Source organism: Oreochromis aureus, linkage group 12, assembly GCF_013358895.1.
Source record: "Oreochromis aureus strain Israel breed Guangdong linkage group 12, ZZ_aureus, whole genome shotgun sequence".
Taxonomy (NCBI): Eukaryota; Metazoa; Chordata; class Actinopteri; order Cichliformes; family Cichlidae; genus Oreochromis; species Oreochromis aureus.
The window spans coordinates 36,863,072-36,887,944 of record NC_052953.1 but is presented as its reverse complement, the minus strand read 5'-3'; the positions used below and the strand labels follow the sequence as shown (position 1 = coordinate 36,887,944).

The 24,873-nt window shown below is 40.6% G+C and overlaps 2 protein-coding genes across 3 annotated transcripts in view; both read left to right on the top strand.

Annotated features, from left to right (window-relative positions):
* hmgcra (3-hydroxy-3-methylglutaryl-CoA reductase a) overlaps positions 1 to 1,563 on the top strand; it is a 38,065-nt gene extending 36,502 nt beyond the window's left edge. For both annotated transcript variants that reach the window (XM_031735307.2, XM_039620851.1), the window contains exon 20: positions 1,234 to 1,563. In XM_031735307.2, the coding sequence (XP_031591167.1) occupies positions 1,234 to 1,285 (52 nt within the window). In that variant the 3' untranslated portion in view covers positions 1,286 to 1,563. The remainder of the gene's footprint in view (positions 1 to 1,233) is intronic.
* A 3,360-nt stretch (positions 1,564 to 4,923) lies between these two features.
* On the top strand, positions 4,924 to 24,682 carry fxn (frataxin). Its single transcript, XM_031735308.2, has 6 exons — positions 4,924 to 5,127; positions 5,212 to 5,292; positions 6,375 to 6,466; positions 6,561 to 6,681; positions 19,848 to 19,945; positions 24,427 to 24,682. The coding sequence occupies exons 1-6, from the start codon at positions 5,020 to 5,022 to the stop codon at positions 24,563 to 24,565; spliced, it is 639 nt and encodes a 212-aa protein (XP_031591168.1). The 5' UTR covers positions 4,924 to 5,019; the 3' UTR covers positions 24,566 to 24,682.
* Positions 24,683 to 24,873: the final 191 nt, after the last annotated feature.

Sequence of the window (24,873 nt, the reverse complement as noted above, 5' to 3'; positions counted from 1 at the left end):
ACAAATTAGTGCCAGAAGGTCTACAACATGTTATTTAGGAATACACATACATAAACATTACATTTGTGGATTTATGTGACACTGACAGTGTGTCAAACCCCCACATGCATGTGCGCTGTGATCTGTACGTATCAGTCAGTCTGTAGGTGTACATTTAACAACCTGTAAGAGAAAACAATATCACAAATACTCATTTTATACACACAAATCTTTTTGAAAGCAAACTGATCAGATTTTGTGAATAAGAACTCTTTATTCAGGTTGTTATACGTGTATAGATGAGTACTCACAAATGCATGCAGCAAAATTATGCGTTTGCACACATTTCATTGCACACCTGTAAATATTAGGTGGTTTGATCATCAGATCATACACATCTATGATTCTTTTAGATCTGTGGTTCCCAAAGTGTGTGTGTGTGTGTGTGTTTCCAAACCAGGTGAAGGTGCCAAGTTAGGTCTCCCCGACAGAATTAGTTTCCCCTGCGTTGGGAGCACACGCTGGGCTGTCCATATCACGGACAAACAGTATCCCACAGTTATGTTTTTAAACCCATTTTGCACAGAGAGGCATTTTTTGAAAAATGTATTGATGGCAATGTTGAATATTATTACACAGGAAAAAAAAACTACACCTAAAATAATGACAACATAAAGATGGTTTGTTTTTCTGTTATTTCAAAGAGGTAGCAGTTTATTTTATTGCTACCTGTAATTTATTGCAATTTACTTTTATTTGTTTAATTGTTTACAAAAGGTTTGAGGTGTGAAATAAACAAAATATGGGTGTGTGTGGTTGGAGAATGTGTTTGTGCGGGGTGGGGGTTCTTGTAGAACAAAGGGGGGCCTTGCAAAAAAAGTTTGGGAACCACCTTCTTAGACTAATTTGTATGTATTTGTGTTTGTACAAACTCTTACCTGAATGATTCTTTATCTACAGCCAATAAAACAGAAGACCAGCACTTAACTGAAGCAAACAGACTGATTTGTGTTATTGAGCTGTTCCTGAAATTTGCAGGGCTGTTGCAGTATCACATTCTCAAAATCTGAAGAATTCCCTATAATGAATTGTAATAATGAATAATTCATTTAAATTATTGCGTTATATTTAAAATGTGAATGTCCATAATCATTATTTAATTCTACCAACAATAAAGATCTAATGAATCTATTTTGTCTTTGTTTTGGTGCAATGATGCCATGATGGGACCTGATCTGACTCTTCTGTTCACAGGTCGAAGGTAAACCTGCAGGAGACAGGAACCTGCACCAGGGAAGCATCGTGAAAGAACAGCTGGGCCTGCTGGGAAAACTCAGGTTACTGGAAACATGTGGCCAATCTGAAAGGGGCGACTGATTCATCAATGACCTTAAAGATGATCCAAATCAAAGAGACTTTCTGCTGAACAGTTCCTGTTCTGACATTAAAGGATGAATCAGTATGTTTACTGAGTCTGGTTGTTTGATTACACCGAACAATCAGTTCATGACTTCTTTTATTTCAGCAGAATGATGTAAGCTTTGCAGCCCATTGGATTCAAATTAAAATTTCTCCCCTCCTACATCCAGTCTGAGAGCTGTGAATACAAATACCATCATACCTGTAACTGATGTGTGAGACATGCTGTTTATCACTCTTTATGGTTTATAATTATTTAATTTCTTTGTCTAACAAGGGCACGTTTCAGTTGTTAAACATTCAGTCTGCACTTCACTCTTAGAGAACTACTGATTGCATTTTGCTGGTTTTATAAAAACTTGTCCACATCCTGACACAAACACTACAATACTACACAAAAGTAAAAGCACATTTGGGGTAATGCAACAGCAGCTGACTGCCTTTGACCATAATAGCACACGTGACAGCAACATTAGCAATGCTGCTGCAGACACGTGGAAGCAGAGCATGGATCCAACAGAAGAAATCATCACACAGAAACTTAACCACAGCTTTATGTGCTGCAAAAGGCAAAGCAACAAAACTGGAACAAAGCTGACTTACAGGCTAACAGAAGGTTAGCGGCTCACGTACCATGAGGGAGCTCACAACAGACAGCAAAGGGAGACGAAGAAAATATACACACACGAGGGAACATGAGGGAACAGCTCACAGCTGACACTAATCCAGAGTACTGAGACAAAGGAAGCAAAACTGATCATTGCAGACACTAGGCAGGAGACTATCGAAATAAAACAGGCAAACAACACCCTGAGACACAGGGACTGGGAAACAGCGGATTCAGATAAACGCAGGACCAAACCCATACAGAGAACCAGAACACCAACATCTCCCCAGCCCCAAAACACTGAACCACAGTAAACTCAAAACGCTCAAAGACTCAGGACCATGACAAAACGTACTTGGAGACAAACTCCATCCCACGTCACTCATGGTGCTGGTTGTGGAGGTAAGTCAGCTCATCAAGGTGTGTATTCTTACACTGATGATGACGATGATAATGGTGGACAGCTCCAGCACTGAATTCCTTTAATATGTCCCTGTACTTTGTTATTGTCTTCTTTTGCCTTTTCAAATGAATTTACTGATGATGTTCTTTACAGGAACATTTTAACTTGTTTGACTTAAAAAAAAATAATATTTCATATTGACTTGAAATGATCCGACCTTTATTTGCACATTGGATTTTTAAAAAAAGACAAAAGAATTAAAAAAAAAAATCTACACAATGACTCAGTTTTGAGGTCTTTAGGTTTGTAGAAACGATCTTACAGCTGAGTGTTAGAATGTAGGTGTCCTGTTGAATTCAGTGTGGTACATGTGAGTCTGATAAATGTGTGACAGCTACAGGTAAGCTTTTAATTTGTCCACTCCTGCTCAGTGGGTGTGGTCAGCAGAGATCTGAAACCTGCAAACCAAGGCCCAACCGCTGGTATCATGTTTGAGTGAAATGATTGGCTGACCTACAGTGGGGATGATAGTAATGTTTGTATATCATGTCAGATTTAAGCTGATTCCACGTTACTGTATAAAGAGATTTAAATACATCTCCACTCGTCTTTTCAGATGACTTGATGTGTGACAGAATAGGTTCAAATACATGACTGTAGTTACAGTTGGCCTGTTGTTTCTTCTTCTTTCAGCTGCTCTCTGTAGGGTCGCCCACAGTGGGTCATCACCCTGTTCCTCACCCACTGCATGCCCTTCATCACTGCATCCATGAGCCTCCTCATTGGTCTGCTGCTTTTCCTCATTTCTGAGAGCTCCATTTTCTGGATCCCTCTCTTAGTTAATTAAGTTATTTTAAGCAGATGAAAATCTGAAAAGTGTGGTGTGTATTCAGCCCCCTGTGCTCTGATACCCTTAAGCAAAATCCAGTGATATCAATTGCCTTCAGAAGTCACCTAATTAGACAATCAAGTTCACCTGTGTGTAATGTAGTCTCATTATAAACACACCTGCTCTGTGAAGGCCTCAGTGTTTGTTAGAGAACATGAATTTGACAGACAGCTCAGGGACGAAGCTGTAGATATTTTAAGCAGGGTTAGTGTTGTGGAAGTTTTCCATTTAAATAAAGCCTGCAGACGAGCGGTAGCTAACATTCTTTAATCAAACACAAAGAACAGACAAACCAAGCTTGTGAAGAGCCTGCATGATCGCGGGGCAGACGGTCAGCAGAGTCTCACTGAGCCTAACATGGCTCTCAGTTAAATACCTTCTTCAGGAACAAAAGGCAGTACACAGCTGTTTCACACCTTAAGGTTCACACTCCCTTGCTACCTCCCAGAGTCCTCAAAGAGACAAAAGATTCTTCCTGTGGAGTTGTCTGCTTCCCCCAACTTCCTTCTTACAGTATGGGTGTCAGACATGTTAAAATCCAGTGGCACCAAGGCATTATACAATAAAATAATGTGATTAATACACAAGTAAAAGAAATTCCTATACAGTTAGGTTATAAAAAATATCCCAAGCTTTGAACATCGCTGTTCAATCCATCATCCAAAAATGGTAAAAGAGACCAAAGCTGAATGATTTGGGCCTAAATGCAAAGAGCTATATGTTCCAGAATAGTAACACTGCTCATCACCCTGAACGTACCGTCCCCACTGTGAAACATGGTGGTGACAACATCATGCTGTGGGGATGCTTTTCAGCAGGAACAGGGAAGCTGGTCAAAGGTGATGGAAAGATGGATGGAGCTAAACACATGGCAGAAAACCTGTTTATGAATATGATACAATTATGGCAACACGGTGGTGCGGTGATCAGCACTGTCCTGAGTACTCTCTGATGCTGTAGGAAAAGGTGTTTTATTTTAAACGCACATATAGTGCAGGCATATATAGATCGGTGTTACAGTTATGTCAAAATCTACAAAGATGCATCAAAGAAGACAGCCGACCAAAGCAGGATAGTATTTATTGTTCCTGAGTTTCATGTCAAAGTAAGGAAAAGGATCAGTGACAGTTTATTAGTGTACAGAAATGGTTTCAGTACTGTCAGCTGTCCAGTGGACTGAAGACTCAAGACCATTAAGATCGGTGATATGCTCAGACTCAAGTTCATCATTGGCTAGTTTGCAAGACAGTGACTCAGATAGCAGGCCAGACATTCAGCAAACACTGTACAGAGTCAGAGAGATGGGGCTTATCATCACCACCTTATGGGTACCATGGGTATCAGTGAATTGGTTATCAGTGTTAGCAGGACAGATAATACGGCAGAAAATGGAAGAAAGGTGTCAAAAGCAGTGGGAGGAAAACCTGTTTTAATGTCAGAAATATGACTCTGAAAGAAGACAGCTGATCCAGAAGTTCGGTGATCTGAAAGTGAAAATGGACTTGGTTGATGTATTTTTAAGAACTCGAGTATTATCAGGCCATATTTAGTTTTTTAAGACACACTCATTCTCCACACCAGCAGGAGGCGGTAATGCACCATTGTGCTGTTTGCCAACCGCCAATAAATGACGAAAAAGAAAGAAAGCAGCAGCAGAAGAAGAAGGAGAAGAAGCGTTGGCTGTCAAAACACTGGGAGTATTTGTCGGACCGTCAGTAAACCATGCGTCTGTTCTGTAAGACACCAGGGATTTATTCACACATGTGTCAGTTCGCGAGCACACAGTTCAGCATGCTGACACAGCAGAGGAAGAAGGATTTGGCGAACCAGGTACGAGCTGAGTCTAGTGTGACTGTACATGATGCTAATGTTAGATACGAGCCACACTGACAGTGTCCTTTATGTCCACTGTAGTTTTGGAGATTATCTCACCTCCCGGGGCTTCGTCCGTTCATTAACCACGCGCTGCATCCCGCCTGCCGGCCTTCACACAGCGTAAGTTCAGCTTTTACTCGGTGGTGATGGGTTTAAACTGTAACTTACTTAATGACGGTTTGTAGTTATCACCGAGCCTGCTTCACCGCCATCTCCAGTTTATCTTCAAATGTTTGGTCTGGTTTTTACAGAGAGGCACAGAAATGGTCCCTCCACACACACACACACACACACACACACACACACACACACACACACACACACACTAAACCGTCGTCACTATGTAACAAATTAAGATGAATTGTATCAAATTAAAACACAACCTGTTGTGAGGCCTGTTTAAACTCTACATGGACATCCTCACTGTTCTGCACTACGTCCTGACTGAAGAATTGTTCAAATATTATTACTTCTATAGTTGAATATTATCACAAATATTTACTGTTTGCTGGTGTAGGAATTTTCGAACCATCCCTTTAGGAAAAGAAGCAATAAAACCCTCAAAACACCTCAGTACACTATAAACCATATTAATGGAAAATTCGCTTAAATGATCAATATCTCAGTCGATCAGTTGTCTTATTGTGTGTTGTAATACAATAAACATCCTCTTTATTGCATGAGTGTGTAACTGTCGGCATTCTTGCATCTGTTTTTGAACAAATTTTTGACAAGCCTGTGAAATACTGGGAGAATACAGTCTGGTCAGATGACACCAAAGTTGAACTCTGCCAGATGCTGCGAGAATGGCTCAGCCAATCACCTGACCCGAATCCAACTGGAAAATCTATAGAAAGTCCTGATGCTCAGAGTTCTTAGAAGGGCCCACAGAACCTTTGAAGAAGTAAACAAAGTTTAATAGAGAGGCTTACAGTTAGAATTAGCTTATGTCTCAGTCCGAAATCAGGGAGGGCCTTGCACCTCCAAATTCAACACTTTATTAAGCATAAAAGTACGTGTCACAAATGTTTCACATTGATTGATTTCATGATCTGTCTTCAAAATGGAAAATATACGAACTATAAAATTCAAAGTTGGCCATAAATACTCTACAAGGTGCATAATTGTCAGAAACCAGCTGAGCATAAAACTGGACTAAGGAGAAGAATAATTAAATAAGTTGTTGGACTTTTCTATTTCAGTGGTTCGGGAGCAGAATTAATGGTTGCAGGTGGAGCAAAACCATCTACCTGAATTCACCGAGTCAGAAAAAAGTCACCCTCGTGCATGTAAGGTAACCAATATTTTAATTTTTGTTTTTCTCCTTAAGCATTGCTTAAGCTTTGACTACTTGAACTAATTTATAACTTTCCGTCATTCTCTAAAAGTGAACTGTCTGTAGCAACATATGAGAAGCTGGTCGATGAGACACTGGATGCTCTGGCTGATTACTTTGAAGACCTCACCGATGAAGCTTTTACTGGGGCAGACTATGATGTTGTCTTCTCTGTAAGTCACTCTATGGATGTTGTAAAGGTTGCTAACTGTAAAGTGAACTTTAATCGTAGCCATAATAAATGATGGCAGAATTATCTAAATGCTTATTTACAGAAACTAAATGATGAACATACAATTAAAGTAGGGCTGCCACAAACGATTATTTTGATAGTCGACTAGTCACCGATTATTTTTGCAATTAGTCGACTAATCAGATCAGGCATGCACTGGACGTAACATGTACAGCTTATTGCACCAGCATGCGTCTGCGCTTATATAACTATCATTAGCTTACAGCTTTAAGTGTTTCAGGTATGCGCTAACTAAAAATAAAGACAAGACGATAGTTTATTAAACTTTTAATGAAATTTGCAGATTGTCTCGGTGGAGTTTAATAAACTCAGCCATCTGCTCCTTGCTATCTAAAATATAACAGGACACTGGAGTAAACTCTCGACCATCTCACACTGCTGTTTAATCAGTTTTCTGTTTGACTTTTATTCAGCTGTGTGAAAACTATAACTTTAATCTCAGCTAAACCAATTTATTCAGGAACAAATAAAATACTGAAAAAAGCCAAACAATAACATTTTTAAGTTATTTAAGTGACTTGTATGTGACTTGTTTAACCTGACTAACCAAAGACCGCGGGGGGTTTGAAAACGATGTGCCAGGAGTTCGCTGTTATCGCCGGCTCTGGTGAGCCTTGACCTCCCCGTCAGCTCGACTCCAAAGACGTCAGAGCACTTTTGCAAATATGTGATGGCTCGATAAACCGAGCAGATATTTGAAGTTTACACAGCTACCTTCTTGCCTGAGAATATCTTAGAAGTTTTATTTTGTGAGTAATAAGAGTAATATTAAAACTAAGTTGGAAACTTAGCTGTTGGAAAGTTGTTGGAACTAGAATTGGTTTGGCCGCGCTATGAATTCTGGGATAGGTTGGGGATCACGAAGGATACACCCGACCCATCCTTCAAATCTGAGGAAAAGGAGGACTCATTTGTCGGCCGCATTTGGAGGAGTCTACAAATTTGGACAGCCTTCGTCGTGTTGCTGTAACGTAATCGCTGTACAAATGCGGCCTCCGAAGGATGCAGCCCCTGAATTTGGACACAGCTACGATACTGGAGACTGCTTCTTCTTCTTTGGTGTTTAACAGCAGCTGGCATCCTTGTAGATGTTCTGTTTCAGTCCGTTATTACATCCTTAAATCCTACAACTTATTCCTGCGTCTTTCAGGATCTCACAAAGCTTCAAACGACGCGTCAACTATTAAATTAGTCGTCGATGATTTTGATCGTCGACGTAATCATGACTAGTCGACTATTCATGGCAGCCCTAAATTAAATATTACAAAATAGCTCTAAGAAATACAAATGGCTGTAATATATAAATATCCGGGTATATTACACAAATTGAATATGGATCCAATTGAAATTGAGGTGCCTCTCTTATCGTTACTGACTTTATTTTGTCAATAGAGGATGTGATAACTCTTCAACTACTGCAGTGTGTACTTGTACTCTTAGAGGAATTGTTCACAGAGGAAACCACAGACAGGAAAGATGTCTTGTGTCATTCAGTGGTGACTCCGGGTAATCTCTCACAGAACGTGTTCCTGTGACTTGCTGTGGAGTGGGAGGGAGGTATTGTTGGCATTTTGAAGATGGAAGTCACTGAGGTTAACACTCCTGACTCCATGGAAGAGGGGATGATGTCAGCTGTAAGGGGGGCACAGAGAAGGTAGACATGTGTTGATTAAGCATGTGGAGGCTTTGGACTAAGAGATGCACTTGGTCACCTGAGACCAGGAGAAGGAGCATTGTTCCTTATTGAGATCGACAGAGATCGACAGACCATGTGACTCGTGTGTTGCATTGTGGGTACGAGTGGCAGCAAAATCAAAACACTGCAACAAGCGTTAGCATTTCCAGCACCCGTAATCATTAATTCTGCGGTTTTAATTAGGGCTGCTCAATTAATCGAATTTTAATCTCGATTACGATCTGGGTTTTCAACGATCATTAAAAATGACTGAGCCGATTATTAGCACCTCCCTCGTGCTTTACTCTCACGCTGCTCCGTGTGGCAAATCGAGCGCACCTCTCTGCGTTTCGAACACGCGTCACAACAATTAAGAGGACCCGAGGGAAGCTCGGAAAGCTAAGCAGAAGTTATTTGGAGAGGAGAGGATAATGGCTGCTGAAGAAAGAATGCCGTTGGTTGAAAAGAGGTAAAACGACTTCAGTGGTGTGGAAACCAATGTTCCCTCTAAGCTGCGCACGTGCGCAATTGCGCACTGCTGGCACGGTCTCTGCGCACAGAAAATCTGCGTTGCGCACAAAAAAATCTAACCTGAATTGAAATTAAAATTAAAACTTTAACAATTCTGTTTTGCAGTGTTAGTCAGTGACTGGCTGCTCCTGTGTGGGATTAGAACGATGCCACCTTATCCCATAGTCCAGCCAATGATGCGATTCACATTCGTATATACGCAGCCAATCAACGTCGTTGACAGCCTATGACAGCGTCCTTATGTGCCGACACCGGTGTTTTAGCTAGCAAAGCGGCGTGGCTGATGTGCAGTGAAGCCACGTTAATAACAACGTGTCCAACCATTGGAGATGTGAGCAGGACAGACGGAACAACTGACGGAAAAAGTGTGGACTTTATACCAGTTTTCAAATTGTGTTGATCGGCCACGTAAAACCAGAATTATGATAAAAATATCTGCAATGTTTGGTTTTCTTCCTGAATACTGTCGTTGTTTATATTTACTGCGGAAGAACGGTAAAACGGCGTTTTATAAGGAAAACGCTCGAAAGCCTGTGAGCAAAAACAAAACCAAACCCCACCCCCAACCCTTTCCTATTGGTCGAAAAAAGTACTGTGTCGACCAATCAAAAAATGATATGGCAACGTGGCATCTAGTTGTTAAGAAACGGGGGGAAGTTTTAGGAGTGACGGCGGTGTTCTGAGATGTGAGAGATTTGAGACGTTTAGCGCAAATCTTGTGTAGTTAGTGTGTAGTTAGTGTGTAGTTAGTGTGTAGTGTAGTCAGTGGTTTTGTTGTGTGTGTCAGAACAATGAGGCGGCTGCTGAATGTTACAGGTGTTACAGCAGTGATACATCTCCTGTTGTCAGGCCTGCAGGTATCAGGCTGTTGTTCTCCTTTATCTCATAGTGGACAGAAATTATTTTTTGGAGTGGCACAAATAATTTGTGTGGCATCAGATTTGATGCAGAACAGCTGATTGTTCTGTAAATAGTTTGAAATGTTTATTTAAAAAAACGCCTTGGCTGCATTTAAAAAAAAAAAAAAAAAAAAAAAAAAATAGCTGCAAAAAACTTTGTTGTTTGCCAAACTGAGGAGTAACTATATAATTAATTGCCCAACATTGGTCAATATATCCTGTATTTGGCAGACAGAGAGTTACAGACTCTCTCCCAGACCACAGACTCATAATACAAGTCAGAGCTTTATGAAAAGAAAAAAAAAAAAAAAAGAAGAAAGAAAGAAAGTTGTGTTTTCAAAATTGGAGTTCAAGTTATTTTTACTTCCAATAGTGTTAACATACTACACAGGTCATGAACAGGATTTTTTACATTTTCATTGTAAGTGGGCTAAAGCAGTTAATTAAAAGTAGTCTAACATAAATGTAAATGCTGTAATTTGATTATTTTAATAAACCATGTAACTTGGATGGATTAGATGCTGGCGTGACCACAGTGCACACGTCTGATGTCGCTCACAGTGGTCCAAGGGACGCTCAGGGAGTTTGTGTGTTCGCTCAGACACATGAAACATTAGAGGGAACATTGGTGGAAACATTATGGGTTCGCGGAGTCAGACGTGGATCAAATATTGTGCAGTATTTTGAAGTTCACTAAACATAGATGTTTACATTTTTCATTTATTTTTTTATATTGCAAACATTTGCACTGTTATCAGTATTTGCACACTATTTTAGATTATTTTTTGACAATCTTTAAAGCCATTATTCAATACATTGTTATTGTTAAATAAATATCGTCAAATAATCGAGATCTCAATTTCAGTGAAAATAATCGTGATTATCATTTTTGCCATAATCGAGCAGCCCTAGTTTTAATCCCTACTTGCATTTTATTTGCCAAATAAAAATGACAGTGAACACGGCAGGTCTGTACAAAGACAGGCGTGACGAAAAGGCAAAAAAAAGGTACGAGGAAAAAATCAAAGGAGTGAAAGCGTTAGACCCATACGAGCATACAGAGTGGAGTAAGGACGTTAGCGCGCTGCCCAACTTTCATCACGCACATATTTATTATTATATGGTCCTAAGTGTGAGTGCATACACTCACGAAGTGTTTAGTAACTTCAGATCCCTGCTACAAGCCCAGGTCCAGTTTACTTTGGTGTATCTATTTTCTGATTTGGACTATTTCATTTTACAGCTGTCATTAAACTTTTTCCTTTATCTCCTGTACAGGCAAACGCATCTATTTGTAGTTTCAGGTTGTAGCATTACACAACTTTTTAAGATGCAGTAGAAATAAAATAAGTGTTTAATAATTCATTCAATTTGTTGTCTTTATTTATAACTGGCATTATTGTTTCATTCTATTATAGAATCTTACAAGAAAGAGGCAAAATTGTATTCCATTATGCTTTATTAGCTGCTTCGGTGAAAAACAAATCAACAATGCAAAAAAACCCCCCCAAAAAAACCCCGTTGCAAATCAACATACTGGAAAACAGTTATTCGTCACTTGATTGCTTCAATACAACCCTTGGGCACATATATGCGGGACGTTTCGTGGCTGTTTTGATCTCGCTCTCTCTCTTAACCGATCAAATCTGGCTGTGGTAGCAGCTTGAAACTCGGTAACCCAGGCTGATAGAGGTGCCCAGTCTGGATCGCATTCCAGCATTTTGTAGGCTGGTTTTCCTACAAAACACAACAAACATTAGCCCGCAAAGCTACAATGAACAAAGCAGCATAGCGCAACGAATTCAATTCAAATCAATATAAGACTTATTTACATCAACAATTATGTTATGATAAATTATGTAATAACTACAACAGAAGACTGACCTTTGTGGAAATGCTTGGAGCAGACTAAGGAGTGTTCTGGAACGTTATATTTGGTCTTCGAATGGCTGCAATCCAGGCCATCCGTCGACTCTTCGTGACTTCGGAAACATGACTTGAGCACTTTTTCTTCCGTGAAGGAATTCGATAAAAACCGATTGCTTTACCCGTCGGCTTCCCGTGGCTGTCATGCGACCGGCTATGGCACAACAGCTTCTTGCCATTCTTTGTGTTTCTTTTTATCACTGTGTGACTGTTGTCTTGTAATAGCTTGTGCGTGCTAGTACCACTTGCCACTTGTACCTACAATCCTTTGCGGTTTTACTCCGGAAATGATGTCACATTTTCAAAATGTGACGTCATTTCCGGGGTGAAACTCGTGACAGCCACTGGAAGCCGACGGGTAAAGCGATCGGTTTTTATCGGATTCCTTCGTGGAAGAAAAAGTGTTCAAGTCATGTTTCCGAAGTCACGAAGAGGCGACGGAGGGCTTGGATTGCGGGGTAAGTCCAGAAATACACGGTGGTACAAGAAATCCCTTTCACTGGAAAGAACAGTGACTGTCGCTGCACCCCCTCTCTCTTCCGGTACTTCGGAGCAAAGAGACAGACAGGATGGCCAGGGACGTTGCTAGGCTTTCTTTGCCCCGCTCCGATTTTAGTGGATTTTACTGCTGTGGCTGATGCCATTGGACTCTTAGTGTTGTTTTTATGTTTTTACTGTGTGTTCTCTCTGGCCAGGGGTGTTTTTAACTGTTTTAAATGTTTTTGTGAAATAAATTATATTTTAGTAATCGAGTTTTATATTGTTCTATTGCCTTGGCTACTCCACTGCTCAGTCCGTTTTTTGAAGGGTTGCCTTTCACTTAGAATAAAACCTGGTGTCCACCTACATATCTGGCTACTCGGAACATGTCTGTGTCCTGTACCCATCGGTCGGTAAACTGGACCTGAGCTTGTTGCAGTGATCTGAAGTTACCAAACACTTCATGAGTGTATGCACTCACACTTAGGACCATATAATTATAAAAATGAGTGTGATGAAAGCTGGGCAGCACACTAACGTCTTCACCTTTTTTTTTTTTTTTTTTTTGTCCTTATCGTCAAGTCTATCTTTGTGCAGACCTGCCGTGTTCTCCTTCGTTTTGTACATAACTGTTTTTGGGGCAAATAAAATGCAAGTAGGGATTAAAATCGCAGAATTAATAGTTACCTGTGCTGGAAATGCTAGCGCTTGATGCAGTGTTTTGATTTTGCTGCCACTTGTACCTACAATGCAACGCGCAAAAGTCACGTGGTCTGTCGATCTCTATAGCCATACCAAAGGCTCATGGAATGAGCTATTCAAAAGTGGGACTGCTACATCTAAACATGAGGACTCGGCTGCCTCCCCAAACTTATGTGCGCTGTGTTGCTTTGGCGATAGCTCGCCACCCACGCTACATTCACCGGGGCTGCCGTCATAATCTCCATGTGTATAATAATTCTGTGGGAAACAGACTTTCTCTGCACATTCCATCCATCTGGACAGCTTCCCGTCATCTCTCACCTAGACTGGATAGAAAAACTAGATGTGTCACTGCCACCAATTTCAGCATCTGGAATTTGTACCATCCACTATTTTACCCGGCGCTGCCACACATTCAGTCTCAGATTATCCACAACTTAAATTAGCATTAATCAATGTAAAGTCTGTGGTGAATAAGACCTTCATATACTGTGACCTGTTTGTCTCCTGTGGTTTGGACTTTCTTTTATGACTGAAACTTGGCTACCCACCGATGATCTAGCGTCAGGGGTGCCCAATCCTAGTCCTCGAGAGCTACTGTCCTGCAGCTTTTAGATGCATCCCTACTCCAACACAGCTGAATCAAATAGATGGATTACCAATTCCGCATGCCATCAAGTCTGGCAAAGGCCTGATAACGAGCCATTCATTTGATTCAGGTGTGCTGGAACAAGGACGCATCTAAAAGCTGCAGGGCAGTAGCTCTCGAGGACTGGGATTGGGCACCCCTGATCTAGCTGCTTTTGTCAAACTGACTCCTGAAAACTGTAACTTCCTTAACACATGTAAGACCTGCCGTCGTGGAGGCGGCTTGGCAACAATTTTCAGAGATCACTTTAAATGCAGAATGCTGTCCAGAAGTGACTACACTAGTTTTACAACTGTTTATGCTGGATCTGTCCTCTCCTTTACTCTGTGCTCTAGTAGACAGACCTCACGTTAACAAAGATTTCATTCAGGAATTTTCTGACTTTCTGTCTGTGACATTACCAACCACTGATAGGTTGCTAATCCTTGGTGATTTAAATATCCATGTGTTGTCCCTCCAAACCTTTGGTTATTGAATTTTTGCAACTCTTGGGGTCATGTAACTTAATCTAGTCTGTCAGTGGCCCCACACATAAACAAGGACACACTCTAGACCAGTGATTCTTAACCATGGGGCCGCTGCCCATTTTTGGGCCATGAGCCACACCTTGAGGGCTGGAAAAAAATTTTTGTTTTACACCTGTGGGCCGCGAGGGCATCATAAGTTGTTAATTGAAGACACCATGGACTACTGTTATCCATGAAAATCTCAGTCACAATACAGCTTCCCACTGCTTGGTGGAAGTTGTTTAATCAGCCTCAATAAGCAAGCAGAAGAAGATACTCGTTTGCAGTTAGCAAAAGATATAGAGAAGTTCTTAAAATGCAAAAATGAAGTAATCCCCCCCCCCCCCTCGCAACTACAACTCTGACTGATCACAGACAGGGCCTTAGACATACAGCATCAGCTTCTGGAAAGAATAAAAAGTAGCCCATTTTTTATCTTTGCAACTAGCCGAGTCCACTGATGTCACCAATGGCGCACTGCTGCTGGTTTTTGTTTATTATCACTGGGACAGCAGTTTGCATGAAGACATGCTGTTTTGTGGAGAGCTACCAACACGAGCCACAGCTCAGGAATGTTTTACTGAGAACGACCTGAACTGGCAGAACTGTTGGGGTGTGCAGTTATGGTGCAGCTTCAATGACTGGCAGGCATCACGGCGTCATTATGCAGATTCCTGACCCACTGTTTTCTCCATCGTGAAAGCCTTGCAGCAAAATGATGTGACCAGAGTTGAGGTCATGGATGTAAGTGTGAAAACTATCAACTTCATTAAAAATAATGCTGTAAACTCCAGATGTTTTGCCAAGCTTTGTGAGGACATGAAAGCAGATCATGTCCAGCTGCTCTACCACAGTGAGGTGAGATGGCTTTCAACAGGGCTGGTCGTCAAGCGTTTGTTTGAACTGAGGAATGAGGTCTTCTCTTTTCTAATGGAGAAAAAAAATCTCCTTTTTTCATTATTATGCCAACTCAAAGTTCACAGCTGAGCTTGCCTGCCTCTGTGACATTTTTTTCACTGCTGAACCTGCTGAACATCTCACTTCAAGGAACAGCAACATGTTTTGTGTTGCAGACAAAGTTGAAGCTTTAAGAGGAAACTTGCTTTGTGGACTAAAAGGGTCCAGGAAAAGATGATGGACATGTTTCCACTTTGGTCTCAAATCTTGGATAACTCCCCTCAGGTGAAGATCAGTGACCCTGTCTGTCTGAGGATCCCAGAGGAGGATGTGTGTGGATTTTGGAGGGCAAAGCAAAATGATGCTGCTTTGCCCTGAAATCTGGAATCCCAGCTTCGTTAAAGTTGCAGTGGGGCAAACTGGACTTGGGCTCTGGACTGGTGTCTTAAAGGAGTACCCATGTCTGGCACTGAGAGCTGTGAAACTCCTTCTCCCATTCACAATTACATATCTGTGTGAATCAGGATTTTCCACTATGGCCACAACCAAGACCAAAGCCCAAAGCAGACTCAGAGGAACACTGGAAGCTGCTCTGAGAGTGAGCCTTTCCCCCAGTCCAGACTGGATCTGATGGTGTCTGAGAGGCAGGCTCAGGTGTCTTATTAAGAGGTGAACATAAAGGGGAGTTACCTGTTTTGACTGTTTGTCTCAAATATAAAGCATAACTTCTGCTTCTGCCAATGAAAAGAGATTTACTGCTGAAGCAAGTTTCAGACTTTCAGAGTCACTCACAGATTATAAAGCTGTATGTTCATTTGCACTTTATTTATATGTTATAATAGTTTTTATTTATATATTTAATTAGAAAATTATTTTGAATGTATTTATTTTATCACCACATTATTTATCCAATTTCTATTTTCCCTTTTTTTCATGTCTCTTTTGCTGTAGTAAAATTGAATTATTAATTATTTTTGTGTTATTAAGCCTGACTTGAGCCTTTCAATTTCAATTTGTACTTGCAGTTTGGTTTGTTCTATGAATTGTTAACCTGCTTGGCATTTTCTTTTATGTGCAGGTTGACATACACATAATAAATAAATGTCTTTGATTAATACATTGCATCATGTCATTATCATATTTATTTGACAAGGTTTTAGCTGTTAAAATTATGTAGATTTGATTTAGTTATTAAATATAAATCAAACCAAAAGCAACATCAATTTATTCAGTACAGTGTTAATATCTGAATGAGGCCACGGGGCCACTTTGTAGTGGAAAGGTTGGCCCAGAGGTAAAAATGGTTAAGAACCCCTTGTCTAGACCTCATCTTGTCATCTGGGCTTTCAGTGATCAGTGTTGAGGTGATTGATGTGTCCATCTAATATAATCTCATTTTGTTTAATATCCCCACCTCACTCATCTCCTAAACAAACCCGGACCGCCTCTTGCAAGACACCGGCCCTCGAGTCCTGGAGTTCCCTACCCCTGCCCTATAACGTCTGAAATCTTTTATCTTTTGCTATCAGTATCAGTCTGGTTTCAGAGCCTTCCACAACTAGGGCTGCCACAAACGACTATTTTGATAGTCGACTAGTCACCGATTATTTTTGCGATTAGTCGACTAATCAGATCATGCATCCGTTGGACAAAGAAACGTACAGCTTATTGCACCAGCATGCATCTGCTCTTATATAACTATCATTAGCTTACAGCTTTAAGTGTTTAAGGTATGTGCTAACTAAAAATAAAGACAAGATGATAGTTTATTAAATTTTAATGAAATTTGCAGATTGTTTCGGTGAAGTTTAATAAACTCAGCCATCTGCTCCTTGCTATCTAAAATATAACAGGACACCGGAGTATATTCTGGAGCATCTCACACTTCTGATAACCAGTTGTCTGCTTGACGTTTATTCAGCTGTGTAAAAACTAGAACTTTAATCTCAGCCAAACCGATTTACTCAGGAACAAATTAAATACTAAAAAAGCCAAACAATAACATTTTTAAGTTATCTAAGTGAATTATGTATGTTAAACCTGAGTAGCGAAAAGACGGCGGTGGGTTTGAAAACGATTTGCCGGGAGTCCGGTGTTCTCACGGGCTGTAGTGAGCCTTGCCCCCGGCTAGCTATTGAGCTAGTGGGTAACAGACGTCTCCGAAAACGTCGGCGCGCTTTTGAAAATATGTGGTGTCTTAATAAACTGACCAGATATTTGAGGTTTACACAGTTACATTCTCGCCTGAAAATATGTTAAACGTTTATTTTGTGACCCATAAAGAATAATAACAGTAATATTAAAACTAACTAGCTGCCGCCATTGTTGGAAACTGAGCTGCGCTATGAATTGACTATGTGCACGAGAAAATGCTAACTTCCTGGTTTGAGGCGGATGTGGGGTTGCACATTTCGGTAGCTTTACTTTATGTAAATCGCTACTGCGAAGATATACTCCAAAATCATGTCCAAAACTTGAAAATGGAAAGATTGCGTTAAGTTCCAAAGAGCAGAAGGTGGGAACACTCACCACTGTTGTGTCACAAAAAAATCTAATGATAGATTTTGACGTTTAACCACTTAAGCCCCACGTCTCCTACCGGGGGCAAAAAGGAGGAGATCACGTTTAATCGGTTATAACGCGGGTTGAGAAATATAAGTCCAGACATGTGTGGTATCCACAGAAACCTCATAATCTCAGCTAAAATGTCATATAAACCATTTCTACAACCACCAAACACACCGAAAATAAGCCGCGATTAAACGAGCAGTTACGTAAATGCGCAGAAGTCCGCTAAACAAACAAAACCGAACCAGAAATTATTCAGACTTCATATAAGTAACCGGTTAAAGATAGGCTGGTTAGCTCCCAGAGCTATCACTGACTCCACACACCAAGTTTCACCACGATCAGACCAAAATTCACTAAATTAGCCGCAAAAGAAGACCACAAAAACACACAGCGGCGCAAATGCTCTAAAACAGAAATTGGCTTACCGTCCTGATTATTTTCGCCGGTAGCCGGTAACCACGTGATTGACGTTTAAAGAGTTTAGATCGATTGGTTGTTTGCATCACTCAACACAAGCAGAACTGCATCACTGCAGCATAAGACACATCGTCCACATTCAGAAGCACATCTCTGTATAGTGACTGGTCTTATTCTTTAAACAGGCAAATGTTCAGCATTCAAACTACAGGTGAACAACAGTCACAGATGTTTCCCGTTATGTCCACACCTACACAGCATGTTAACAAACCGTGAAAAAAGCCACACACAAAATGAACGATTGCTGGTGAGGGTTTCTATACATTAGTATGTATGAAGGGTATGTTGTGACTTACCTTCTAAATTAAAAAGTGCAGTACTGGATGTCCACGATGTCCACGCATCAAAAAAATAAAATTGGCTACTTGATTTCACCCATCGCTGGTTATTTTTAGAACATAACACCACAATAAACGAGGGACAGCTGAGAAATATAACATTTGAATCCTTTTCTCCTTTGCTCTGAGGCCGGGGCAAAATATCGACAAGTCCGTGAACATCATTTACAGATATATTGGGTAAATGACCAAGACATCTATAGAAATGTAAATCGACGCTTAATTCATTCATTTGGTTAACTTCTTTTGGACATTAAACAGGGCGCGAATAGGACACCGGAAACAAAGCTCCACACAGGATTTTCCGCACCGGAACTAGCATATGCTATCGTGCACATAGTCGATTCTGGGACAGAGCTACTTCTTCTTCTTCTTCGGGGTTTAATGGCAGCTGGCATCCTTGTACATGCAGTGCTGCCATCTTCTGTTTCAGTCCGTTATTACACTCTTAAATCCTACTACTTATTCCTGCATCTTTTGTGATCTTATAAAGCTTCAAACGACACGTCGACTATTAAATCAGTCGTCGACGATTTTGATAGTCGACGTAATCGTGACTAGTCGACTAATCGTGGCAGCCCTATCCACAACACAGTCTGCTCTACTGAAGGTGTTCAATGATGTGATTCAGGGGGCTGGGAAGCTCATCTTGTAACTGGAAGGTTACTGTTTCGATCCCCTGCTCTGTCCGTCTTGGTCGTTGTGTCCTTGGATGAGACACTTCACCTACTGGTGTTGGCCAGAGGGGCCGATGGCGCGATATGGCAGCCTCGCTTCTGTCAGTCTGCCCCAGGGCAGCTGTGGCTACAACTGTAGCTGCCTCCACCAGTGTGTGAATGAATAGTGGAATTGTAAAGTGCTTTGAGGGTCTCGAAAAGCGTTATATAAATGCAATCCATTATTATTATAAACCACTTGAAGACGTGCGTCGGCATTGAAGGCTCTGCTCTAAAATGGTTTGCCTCTTAGAGAGCGGAACATACTCCATGATGCTGGGTAACAAATATTACCCTGCTACACTCATTTGTGGAGTACCTCAAGGCTCTTTTCTGGCCTCTGTTTTATTCTCCCTATACATACTACCATCAGGCTCCATAAGAAACACCAAATTTCTTATTACTGTTATACAGATGATACACAGTTGTATCTCTGTCTAAAACCAGACGTTGATAGTACATCTGGTAAATTGCTACAGTAATTTTAAGGGCAAAAAACAGATTTTGCAGACAGATAAGAGAGTCATAGTCATCAAATTCAAACAGAAAAGGATTGAAACAATTTACGTTTTTTTGCGATGAATATAGAATATAATAAAGTTTACATACATATTAAATGAATAAAAATTAAATTAAGATTAGTTATACTCCACATAGATGTTTGGTCAAAATTGTTTTGAAAATAGAACAGTTGTTTTCAGTTGTTTCTTGTTTAACAGAGTGGGGTTCTGACAGTGAAGCTGGGTGGAGACCACGGCACCTATGTGATCAACAAACAGACACCAAACAAACAAATCTGGCTTTCTTCTCCTACCAGGTAAGACTAAAGCTTTGTATCACTTCATGGTAATATGAGTAAATGGAACCCAAAAATGTCTCTGTTCAATTTACTTAATACAGTTATTTCAACAATTTCCACTAAGCTGAGTTTTGTTTTTTATAATTCTAAATTATTATTAAGATGCCAATAAGTGACTTATGTGTTACCAACATAACCAATCTGGTCAGCTTTGAGTTAAGTAATAAATCTGTGTTGACTTAATTAAAGTGACCAAAAAAATGCTAAACTTGTTGATTAACGCAGACATGAAAATATTTCATTATTGTAGCGATTAAATCCAATATTTTGACGGTGTGGTTGCTAATTGTTTGTTAGTAGTTTTTACATGCACTCAAAGTTCACCATGCCAATCTCCGTTTCCGTTTACATTCATATGTCATTTATTTCCTTTGCAATGTCTGGTTTTCTTTATTTTCCCATTTATACAAACACAACAGCAACAGCTGAACAGAATTACCTTTGACCTTAAATAACCCCATCCCTGCCTCTGCTGTAATTAAGCCGCCTATAAGCAAAAGTCCTTTCCATTTTCTCCTTCACCACCTGTTAGTTGTAGCTCTCTTGCACATCAGCCAATAGTGCCAACCTTTCTTCCTCTACACAGTAAAATCACCAGTTTGAAATTGACACTGTTAAATTTAACACTAGAAAAGTGTCTATATGTGTCCACACTTTTGAGTGTTAAATTAGCACTTTTCAACCTGTTATATTTTTAACACTGACCTAGTGTTTTTATAACACTAACACTGAGCAGTGTCAACAATATTCTACACTGGTGTTAAGTAGGGCTGTTTGATATAATGGTATATATCGGATGACGATATGAAAACAAAAAGTTTAACACTGAACAGTGTTGATTTTCTAACATTAGTGTCGTCACTGCCAGATAACAATAAAATCACATTAATCACTGACATCTCTACTACTGCAATTAAACAGAACGTATTTACAACCAATGCCCCCTACAGCCACTGTACCCACCACAGCCATCAATGCCAAATACCCATTAAAAAAAATGTAAGAGATTAATTTACAAAAATGTATTCAAACAATAAATCATCCAGTTTGTTTACTAGTGGTGCAACGGATCAAAAGTCTCACGGTTCGGATTGGATCACGTTTTTTTTCGTCACGGATCGGATCAATTTTCGGATCAGCAGAAAAAAAATAAGACAAAAATTTAACTCGCCATTTACTTAAGTATTTTTTGCCTATTAAAAAACATTCAACTCAAGACTCATTCCACGCAATTATATAAAAACAAATTAAGATGCAATATAGGGCAGTACAGGGCTTTCTATCTACCACTCTGCTGTGATATAATGAGCGGTCACGGTCACGTAGCTTTCCATATCCTTGGAGGTCCACCCATTTGTAGTTAGGGCAACAGAAGATGCCTGGGACAGTTCAGCCATAACTTTAAACTTTTCCTGCTCATACATGCTTGGAGCCATCTTGTCACTGAGGTGAACGCATGACGGGATATCATAGCGTGGCTCAAGCACGTTCATCATAGTTTAAACTAGTGCTGTCAGCGTAAATCTCGTTCAAATGACGTTAATGCCATAATTGCATTAACGCGGCAAATCTCCGTTAACTAGTTACCGCGGATCGCCTCGTGCGTGGGGCTGCACGGCGTCAATGCGTCAACTAACGCGTTGACTAGTTTAAACCCCTTGTTTTGCACAACAGAATACGGCCTCCCGTCTGCAACTAAACACCCCAGTAGCTTTTGTAATAGCTTTAGCCCGGTCGGATTGGGCAGCAAAGGGCTGCTTAAATACCGCAAACTCCTCTGCTCCTCCACTTGGACTGCTAGCGCTGGCCATAACTATCCCTTGACAGACTGACCACGCGCACCACACACATACTTTTTTCTTCTTTTTCGAATCTTCGGATCACGCGCGTCCTGAACCGTGGAGTGGGATCGGTTCAGATTACAGATCAACCGTGATCCATTGCACCACTATTGTTTACTGGTGTAACTTATACAAAATTAGAATATGGGACAATGTACATTTAGTCAACAGTGTCATTTGAAAATTGCCTATTGTACAGGGAGTGCAGAATTATTAGGCAAGTTGTAGTTTTGAGGAATAATTTTATTATTGAACAACAACCATGTTCTCAATGAACCCAAAAAACTCATTAATATCAAAGCTGAATGTTTTTGGAAGTAGTTTTTAGTTTGTTTTTAGTTTTAGCTATTTTAGGGGATATCTGTGTGTGCAGGTGACTATTACTGTGCATAATTATTAGGCAACTTAACAAAAAAAAACAAATATATACCCATTTCAATTATTTATTTTACCAGTGAAACCAATATAACATCTCCACATTCACAAATATACATTTCTGACATTCAAAAACAAAACAAAAACAAATCAGCGACCAATATAGCCACCTTTCTTTGCAAGGACACTCAAAAGCCTGCCATCCATGGATCCTGTCAGTGTTTTGATCTGTTCACCATCAACATTATGCAGCAGCAACCACAGCCTCCCAGACACTGTTCAGAGAGGTGTACTGTTTTCCTCCTTGTAAATCTCACATTTGATGATGGACCACAGGTTCTCAATGGGGTTCAGATCAGGTGAACAAGGAGGCCATGTCATTAGTTTTTCTTCTTTTATACCCTTTCTTGCCAGCCACGCTGTGGAGTACTTGGACGCGTGTGATGGAGCATTGTCCTGCATGAAAATCATGTTTTTCTTGAAGGATGCAGACTTCTTCCTGTACCACTGCTTGAAGAAGGTGTCTTCCAGAAACTGGCAGTAGGACTGGGAGTTGAGCTTGACTCCATCCTCAACCCGAAAAGGCCCCACAAGCTCATCTTTGATGATACCAGCCCAAACCAGTACTCCACCTCCACCTTGCTGGCGTCTGAGTCGGACTGGAGCTCTCTGCCCTTTACCAATCCAGCCACGGGCCCATCCATCTGGCCCATCAAGACTCACTCTCATTTCATCAGTCCATAAAACCTTAGAAAAATCAGTCTTGAGATATTTCTTGGCCCAGTCTTGACGTTTCAGCTTGTGTGTCTTGTTCAGTGGTGGTCGTCTTTCAGCCTTTCTTACCTTGGCCATGTCTCTGAGTATTGCACACCTTGTGCTTTTGGGCACTCCAGTGATGTTGCAGCTCTGAAATATGGCCAAACTGGTGGCAAGTGGCATCTTGGCAGCTGCACGCTTGACTTTTCTCAGTTCATGGGCAGTTATTTTGCGCCTTGGTTTTCCACACGCTTCTTGCGACCCTGTTGACTATTTTGAATGAAACGCTTGATTGTTCGATGATCACGCTTCAGAAGCTTTGCAATTTTAAGACTGCTGCATCCCTCTGCAAGATATCTCACTATTTTTGACTTTTCTGAGCCTGTCAAGTCCTTCTTTTGACCCATTTTGCCAAAGGAAAGGAAGTTGCCTAATAATTATGCACACCTGATATAGGGTGTTGATGTCATTAGACCACACCCCTTCTCATTACAGAGATGCACATCACCTAATATGCTTAATTGGTAGTAGGCTTTCGAGCCTATACAGCTTGGAGTAAGACAACATGCATGAAGAGGATGATGTGGACAAAATACTCATTTGCCTAATAATTCTGCACTCCCTGTATAGTACACCAGATCATCTACACAGATGAGTGTGAAGGCATCCAATCCATCCTCAATACTAAATGCATTTAAGTGATCATTGAAATACATTGTTGAGACCTTAAAAGTAAGAAGATAAGCATTGTTTGTGTAATTGTTAGAGATGGCAATCTTACTCCTTTTCAACATCAGAACAAAAATACATCCCGACTTGATATTCTGTTGTTCTGTCTCTGCATACATCAAAATGCACACCAAGAACATGCTCTATGGAGTCAGCTATTTTCCATTTTTGCTCAAATTGTCTGTATTAAGACATTAGAATGTTTTTTCAAGTTGATCCAGATACAGACGGACAAAATGGTGGTGTCTATCCAACCCGACATAGTAGCTGTAGAAAAGCAGAAGAAGACGGCCGTAGTGATAGATGTAGCGATACTGAATGACCGCAACATCAGGAAGAAGGAACAGGAGAAGCTGGAGAAGTACCAAGGGCTCAGAGAAGAGCTCAAGAAGATGTGGAGAGGGTGAAGGTAACAGTGGTCCCAGTGGTAATCGGAATACTCGGTGCAGTGACCCCCGAGCTAGGTGAGTGGCTCCAGCAGATCCCGGGAACAACATCGGAGATCTCTGTCCAGAAGAGCGCAGTCCTAGGAATGGCTAAGATACTGCGCAGGACTCCCCAAGCTCCCAGGCCTCTGGTAGAGGACCCGAGCTTGAAGGATAGACCGCCCGCAGGGACGAGAGGGGAACTTTAATTTATATATATATTTCTCTGTTGATAAACTGGTATAATAATAAACTGTTATAAGTCAATAAAGAGTAATGTTACTTCCCTCTTCCTTTCTTCTCTTGTTTACAGTGGACCCAAGCGCTATGACTGGACAGGTGAACGCTGGGTATATACTCATGATGGCATCAGCCTTCACCAGCTGCTTTCTAAGGAGTTTTCCATTATCTTTAATAAGAACATTGACCTGTGTGACTTGCCCTATTCCTAAAACCCTGTTAAATGCTTAGAGTATTCACGGACTCAACGACTCACAGACTGAATTTCTGTACAGTATACACAATATCTGTCAAACAAAGAAAATAATGAAATTATGTATAAAATGCTGTTTCTGTTGCATTCTTCATTCTCTTAGCTGAATGACATCATCACGTTGAGCTTTTTCACCAGTCGTGAAGAAATATTTGAGTTAATGGTTTATTTGATCAGGGCTCTAATCTTGGCATCTGGGTAACTGATGTTTTCAAAGACCAACTTATCAGCAGCAGAATTCACACTAACTGGCCACTTTATTAGGTA